At 40.9% G+C, this 8179-nt stretch overlaps 2 protein-coding genes across 2 annotated transcripts in view; both read right to left on the reverse strand.

Moving 5' to 3' along the window:
• The window catches only part of LOC140974854 (subtilisin-like protease SBT3), a 5006-nt gene extending 3889 nt beyond the window's left edge, over positions 1 to 1117 (reverse strand). The window contains exons 1-2 of the mRNA XM_073438338.1: positions 1000 to 1117; positions 2 to 723 (exon numbers count right to left, since the gene is read on the reverse strand). Coding sequence (XP_073294439.1) covers positions 2 to 723; positions 1000 to 1117 — 840 coding nt within the window. The remainder of the gene's footprint in view (position 1; positions 724 to 999) is intronic.
• A 2464-nt stretch (positions 1118 to 3581) lies between these two features.
• Positions 3582 to 4529, reverse strand: LOC140974855 (uncharacterized). Its single transcript, XM_073438339.1, has 2 exons — positions 4465 to 4529; positions 3582 to 4002 (listed from the first exon to the last, which is right to left on the reverse strand). Exons 1-2 carry the CDS (start codon positions 4527 to 4529, stop codon positions 3582 to 3584), a joined length of 486 nt encoding a protein of 161 aa, XP_073294440.1.
• Between the last annotated feature and the right edge of the window lie 3650 nt (positions 4530 to 8179).

The following is an 8179-nucleotide window of genomic DNA, read 5'->3' on the forward strand; positions in this document are numbered from 1 at the left end:
CAAAGATGCCTTTCTCCATTGCAGCAAAGGTCGCTATAGATAAAGGATCCTCCCATAATGCACCGGATGAAGCAATTGACAGGGAGAGGACATCGATCCCATCTCCTATCGCACTATCAATTGCAGCTATCAAGTCCGAGGCATATATGCCATTCTCTTGGTCGAAGGCAAGGGCGTATATGGCAAGGGAAGCTCTGGGTGACATGCCTCTGGCGGTCCCCGAACCGTAACCAAAGTAATGAGCACCATGGACAAAATTTCCAGCGGCAGTCGAGGCAACATGTGTGCCATGTCCAGTAGTGTCTCTAGCAGAATCTACGAGAGTGGCGTGAGGAATTGCCGATTTTATTCCCTTGTTAAAGAAGCGAGCTCCAATGAGCTTTCTGTTGCACAAGGAAGAGTTGAAGTCACTGCCACAAAAACATCCACCTTTCCACCTCTCCGGTGGCTCCGGCATTCCTTCGTCGTCAAAACTCTTACTCTCCGGCCATATTCCTGTGTCCACCACTCCTATTATGATGTTGCGGCCAAATCTAGAAGCTGGCCATGCTCCGGTTATGGAATTCAAGCCGAGGAAGTCGGAAGAACGAGTTGTGGCTAACTTGAAAGGCTGGTCTCGGGTAGACGATAAGTAAGCAGGGTGTTTCTTGATTTCATGGAGTTTGGCAGGAGACAAACTCGCACAGAATCCATGAATAGAATTTGTGTATGTGTATATAATAGCTCGGAATCATTTTTGTCATTCTCAAGCAGAGAAGTGTACCAAGTGTGGTGGGATGAAAATGGTGCAGGTTTTACTTGTGAATCCATGTGCACTATGTAGGTAGTGGCGGAGCCAGGAATCTAGCGCTATCCGAGCTAGAATTTTAAACTCTAACATCTTTTAATATTTTAAATTGAGCTACCCTGGCTAATATCAAATTTATCCAAAATTATACAAAAATTTACATATAAATTTTTTGAAAAAAATTTGGACCACTCGGGCTAAAGCTCGTGTACAAGGGCTGTACCTCCGCCTCTGTATGTAGGTCGTTTCAGATGAAAGAGTTGTGGATATCACTGATAAAGCCATCAACATTAATGTGCAGAGTTCGTGTAACGAAACCCAAATCGTCATTTTTGCGATTTTTTCTTTACAGCTGGGGAACCAAGCTATAGCTCCAATTTATAGACCTTAACATATTCAAAACTTTACAAAGAAATAATTAGTAAACATTAAAAAAAATCAATTGGTACGTAGGATTTTTTATAATTATTTTTTTTACTATTTTTTTATTATTAAATAAGCGTTTAGATAATATTTTTATCATGGAATTATGTGGATCCAAGCATCATTAAATCAATTCAAATTTAAAATTTATGTTCTAAAATGAACCTTAATATTTGTTACCATGTCTGAAAATTTTGAGATATAGACAAACTTAACATCCTTAAATTTAATTAAAACTTTTGTTTTTTTTCCCTGTTGGTTTAATTAAAATATCGCCCTAGTTTTTAAATATATATATATATATATATATTTCGTGTGTTTTATTTGGTGTACTTAATTTGATAATATGTCAAATAAAGAGATTCTTTTCTTGATTCTTTTAAAAACAATCAATTTTTGGATAAAAGGAGTCAATAATGGACAAATTATCTATTAATATGGTGTGTGTTTTTATTGTAGGTCTCTCAATTAATCATGTAGCTATAATTAGAGTAGCTATAAAGTTTGATTAAACTGTTCACTGAATGAGAGTTTTGAATATGTATTTAAATATTTAAACACTTGTAGATTATTTTTGTGTAACGTAATTTGATAATAAGTCGTCAAACGATAATTTGAACTATCGATCTGTGATACTAATTTCTTAGATTTTTTGGATAATATTTTAGTCAAAGAACGATTCAAAAATCATCGTATTAAATTCAAATTATTTTTGCGTCTACTTTACTATTAACTTAAGCTGACAATAGGATCAATTTATTTCCCAAATTATTGTAAAATAAAAGTCTTCCAATAGATTCTTTCCCCAGAGGAAGATGGGTGACATAAGAGTATTCATCTCCGAACATCCGTAAATTATGTCTTCTTAACATTACATATTCTATATATGTTATTTGCGTTCCTAATTGTTTTTTAAACTACTATTTAATTTGAATATAGAAAATATCACTAGTCTAACTGGGTCGTTTCCGCACTCGTTAACTTTAGTGATCAAGCAAAATCTACCAGTTCATGTTATGGAAATAATTTTATTATTCATATTACGTCATGTATTGTATGATTACGTGACATGTTTTAAGACGCCATAGGAATCGTATCCAGCCTTCGTCTATTTTGACCTGGGCTTCAATAGATGTCTTGAGCAATTACAGGAAGCAGGCCTGGTTCCATCTGAACGGGAAGACTTCCCAGATTTGGTCAAAGCTGCAGCCTCTCTTCCGGAGGATGAGGAAGAAGGAGAAGATAAGAATCCCAAAATAGATTAGGATTTTTTTTTATTTTCGGGCTTCTGGGCACTTTGTAATCGTCATTTTGCTTTAATGAAGTGCTTTCTCTATTAATCCTTTTGGTATTCAAAATGAATGAAATGTTTAAAAAGGCTCGGGTTTTCCTCATACTTCCACAAAAACATGAATATTTTGAATTTATCAAGAATGTTCTGAATATGTAACAAGGTTCAATAACTGTGACATGGGCTCCTGAGTTAAATAGATGACCGGGACATGGGTCCTTTTAGTACGTGACCGGGGTGCTAGTCCTTGGGCTCAGTGGATGACCGAGATGCAGGTCCCTAGGCCAGGGTATAGATCCCTGGATTTAGTTGTTGACCAAGATGCGGGTCCTCGGGCTTAGGAGATAACCGGGGTTCGGGTCCCTGGGCCAGGGTACAGGTCCTTAGTCTTAGGATAAAACCGGGGTACGGGTCCCTGGGCTTAGGAGAAAACTGGGGTACAGATCCCCAGGCCAGGGTACGTGTCCCTTGGCTTAGGAGAAAACCGAGGTACAGGTCCCTGGGCTTAGGAGAAAACTGGGGTATGGGTCCCCTTGCCAGGGTACGGGTCCCTGAGCTTTAGGAGATAACCTGAATACGGGTCCTCGGGACAAGGTACGGGTCTCTGGACTTAGTAGATAACCAGGGTACAGGTACCCGAGCCGGGGCACGGGTCCCTGGGCTTAGGAGATAATCGGGGTACGGGTCTCCAGGCCAGGGTACGGGTCCCTGGACTTAGGAAATAATCGGGGTACGGGTCCCCGGGCCAGGGTACGGGTCCCTGGACTTAGGAGACCTTGTTTTGAATAATTTCTTTATTGAATGCACAAATAACAGATACAATCCTTTAGGCATAATATTTCTTCAAATGAAAAGCGTTCCATGGCCTCTTAAGGGTGTGTCCCTGGGGATCTTCCAAATAATAAGCTGCTCCTGAGCTGACTCTTTGAATCACTTTGTAAGGTCCCTCCCATCGTGCTTCTAATTTTCCCACATCACCTACCGGCTTCACTTTTTCATGACTAGGTCTCCAACTTGGAAATCTCGTGATCGAACATGCTTGTTGTAGGAATTCATTACCCGGCTTCTATAGGCTTCCATTTAAATAGCTACCCGATCTCTTTTCTCTTCAACCAAATAAAGCTCAATGGCCCGGGTCTGATCATTGTTATTCGGATAAGATTCCACCCGAGTAGAAGATTGTCCAATCTCCACAGGTAAGACTGCTTCTGAACCATAGACTAGGCTGTAAGGAGTTTCCCGAGTACTCGTTCGAGGTGTAGTTCGATATGCCCATAATATACTCGGTAATTCTTTAACCCAGTCCTTTTCTTTTCCATGAAACCGGGCTTTTAGTGCTTGTACAATGATCCTATTAGTCACCTCAGTTTGGTCATTGGCATGTGGGTAGGCTACTGAGGTGAAATATTGAACTATCTTCATTTCTTTGCACCAAGATGTAATTTTCTTCCCCTGGAATTGCCTTCCGTTATCTGAAATCAATCTTCTTGGTATGCCAAATCTGCAAACAATGCTTTTCCATAGAAATTTCATTATCTATTCCTCAGTAATTTTGGCCAACGGCTCAGCCTCCACCTATTTGGAAAAGTAATCTACAGCCACGAGAAGGAATTTTTTCTGTGCCCGGGTTGTAGGGAAAGGGCCCACAATATTCATGCCCTACTGATCAAAGGGACACGATGCTGAGATAGGTTGCATACCAGTAGCCGGACGATGTTGAAAATTAGAACGGTATCGGCAACCCTTAAATTTCTGAACAAGTTGAGAAGCATTTTGATTTATCCGGGGCCACCAAAATCCGGCTAATATAACTTTCCGAGCCAGGGTGGTTATACCAAGGTGTTCACCACAGCACCCTTCATGTATTTCTCGAAGAACGTATTCAACCTCATTTTATGATAAACACTTAACTAAAGGGCCCTTATATGACCGTCTATACAAAACATCATTCAAAATAACAAACCTGGGTGCTTGCTTTTTGATTTTCAAGGCTCGGGCCCAATCTTCTGGTAACTTGCCATGGACCATATACCTCAAGGTACCTTTATATATTCAAGAATTTTATCTATGCAGTTTAAATTAATATACAGATAGAACGAATGACATAATTGGATAAAACCGTAAAATATTATTATAATAAAAATTGTTTTTACAATAGTCATTAAAGTCCAAGCTACAAAATTAATCCAACACAACAAAAAATCAATCACTTTTAAACAATAATAAGTTGTTAAAAAACCATCAATTTAAATAAAACACATTCAAATCAAAGTCAAAACCACCCGTTGAAGTCTCAAGTCAATAGAATTATCGACCCGAACAGGTTTTAAGCGATCGATTCGGGTACCCAATGGCCGACTACAAAACGCGTGCGCACTACAAAACGCCCACCCCTAATATCATGGGATTTTATGTGTGTATATGCATATACTAATTGGAGAAATAATGTTTCCCATAAATGCATATATTCCATCGTATCATGGGATTTTATGTTTGACCAAATGTGTGTCCTCACTTTCAACCACTCGATTTTAGGTACGACTCATTAATAGGATTTCTTGGGTGTATAATTTTTTTTTATCGTTAAAAAGTAAAATATACTATATGTGAGTGCAACACTTTATATAGGTGTAATTAGTTAGGGAAACGATAAATATTATTTCGAATCATAAAAATTAATCTCTAAGAACTTTCCTCTTAGAACCATTGTCCTCATTAAAAAATAATTGGTAGCTAAAATAAATTAATGGAACCTGATACCCCGGGATGACCCGGGTCATGGATAGTGTCCGGGTCAGGGAGGGTGATTATTCATGAGACGTAGTAAAGCCGGGACATTGGAATAGGTTGGCAAGGAAGCTCAGTCCCTGGAGGGCTCGAGACGATGTAGGGATGAGCTCGACAAACACTTCAACGAGTTCAGAAAAGTGCCCAGTCATTGGAGCATCCTGGACATAAACTCCCCGGGATATTAGATGCCCGGGCTCTCATGCAAGCTTCCGAGAGACTTTCTACCCGGACCACTTCGATATGAGTGCTACATTTAATTGCGCCAATAAAGTAGTGTGTGTGCAGCCGACCTATCTCTGACACCAGTGCAAGTGGTTGACAAAATCAGGTGGGCAGGATGTGACTAGTATGGGATTTGACATGTCAGAATAATAGGATATAATCAGTCGCCCTACTATAATTAATGATCAGCACAAAGAACGTGGTCATCATTACATCCTCTACTATAAATATTAGGTTCCTTCTTTGCATTTAATATCTATTCATACATTGAATGCTCTCATTTATTGTTCATTTGCTCCCCACCCTCCACACCAATCTCACAACCACCACTTGGTTACATTGGTTTTTAGCTTGAGTCCTTCACTGACATAAGTATCGGAGTGGTCATGCCGGACACCCCTCCGATGCCCATTCACGTGGTTACTTTCTTGGTTGCAGATCCTTTCATCCACCCCAAGAAGCAAGGTTTTGACCCAGACGTTTGGTTCTCTTTTCCTTTACTACATTGAAAACAGATCCGGTAGAGCACCCGACCCGGCTCATCAATTTCACTCGGATCGCATAATTGGCGCCTTAAATTGGTCCCCGTTCCTAAAACTACTGGGAAGTGGAAGATGTGCGTAGATTTTCGGGACCTGAATAAAGCTTGCCCCAAAGATTGTTATCCCCTTCATGGGATTGATCAACTGGTAGATTCTACTTCTGGTTCTGAATTACTAAGTTTATTGTTGCATACCAAGGCTACCACCAAATCCCCATGGCCCGGGAAGATCAAGATAAAGCCAGTTTTATCACTTCTCGAGGCACTTTCTGCTACGTGGTTATGTCATTTGGATTGAAGAATGCCGGAACCACATACCAACGGTTAATGAATCATGTTTTTCAAAAGCAGATAGGCAGGAACATTGAAGTGTATGTGGACGATATTCTGATCAAGACCCGTGAGGTTTCTTGTTTTATTGATGATCTGACCGAGACCTTCGCTACCCTGAAGCACTATGGCATAAAGCTCAACCCGGCCAAATGTGTGTTCGGATTCAGAAGTGGAAAATTCCTGGGTTTCATGGTAACCGACCGGGGAATTGAAGTCAACCCAGAAAAGATCAAAGCAGTGATGGCATGCCTTCCCCTCAATCTGTCCGGGAAGTACAAAAATTGACCGGGAGGATTGCTGCCCTGTCCCAATTCATCTCCCGATCTGCCCATAAAAGTTATCCATTTTTTCAAGTCCTGAGGAAGGCACAAAAGTTTGGGTGGGACGAGAAATGTGAGCAATCTTTTCAAGATCTGAAGAAGCATTTATCCGAGCTACCCGTCCTTGTCAAACCTGAGCCTGGGGAAAAATTATGGGTCTATTTATCTGCTACTGAACATGCTGTTAGTTCTGTGCTCATCCGGGAAGAAGGAGCTGATCAGAAACCAGTATATTATGTCAGTCATCCCCTCCGAAGAGCCTAGTTGAATTACAGTGAAACAGAGAAAATAGCCCTGGCTCTGGTGATAACTGCCCGGAACCTGAGACTGTATTTTCTCTCACATCCTATCGTGGTTCTCACCAACTCTCCGCTGGGAAGAATCATGACACATGTCGAAGTATCGGGCAGAATGGTTAAATGGACCATCGAGCTCGGGGAATATGACATTGAATACAAACCTCGAGTTGCTATCAAAGCCCAGGCATTGACAGACTTTTTGATAGAGATGGTTCAACCGGGAGAGAAGGAAATATGGAGAGTCTTTGTGGATGGTGCATTAAATTTATCAGGGTGTGGAGTTGGTGTGGTTTTAATTGCTCCATCAGGAGAAAAGATTAAATTAGCTTTGAGGATTGACTCCCGGGTCACCAATAATGAAGCTGAATATGAGGCTGTTTTGGCAGGGCTACAAGATTCTTGGGAAGTCGGCGCTTCCTGGGTTATCATCTACTCTGATTCTCAACTAGTCGCCCAGCAGATAAGAGGAACATACGAGGCCGAAAATGAAAAATGCTCAAATATTTAGGGCTCAGCACTGCCCGGGCATCATCCCTAACCGACTGGAGCATTGAACAGATTCCTAGGGAAGAGAATGGGGAGGCATATACATTGGTTAAATTAGCCGCTTCTATGTCAGACATAAGCACCCGAGAAGTCATGTGCTTTACCCGGCTGGTGCTATCTGTTGATGAAGAAATGACGTCTGCCCAAGAAAATTCATGGAAGACTGCTTTGATCGATTATATGGTCCATGGCAAGTTACCAGAAGATTGGGCCCGAGCCCTGAAAATCAAAAAGCAAGCACCCAGGTTTGTTATTTTGAATGATGTTTTGTATAGACGGTCATATAAGGGCCCTTTACTTAAGTGTTTATCATAAAATGAGGTTGAATACGTTCTTAGAGAAATACATGAAGGGTGCTATGGTGAACACCTTGGTATAACCACCCTGGCTCGGAAAGTTATATTAGCCGGATTTTGGTGGCCCCGGATAAATCAAAATGCTTCTCAACTTGTTCAGAAATTTAAGGGTTGCCGATACCGTTCTAATTTTCAACATCGTCCGGCTACTGGTATGCAACCTATCTCAGCATCGTGTCCCTTTGATCAGTAGGGCATGGATATTGTGGGCCCTTTCCCTACAGCACGGGCACAGAAAAAATTCCTTCTCGTGGCTGTAGATTACTTTTCC

This window comes from Primulina huaijiensis, chromosome 4 (assembly GCF_012295235.1).
Source record: "Primulina huaijiensis isolate GDHJ02 chromosome 4, ASM1229523v2, whole genome shotgun sequence".
NCBI lineage: Eukaryota > Viridiplantae > Streptophyta > Magnoliopsida > Lamiales > Gesneriaceae > Primulina > Primulina huaijiensis.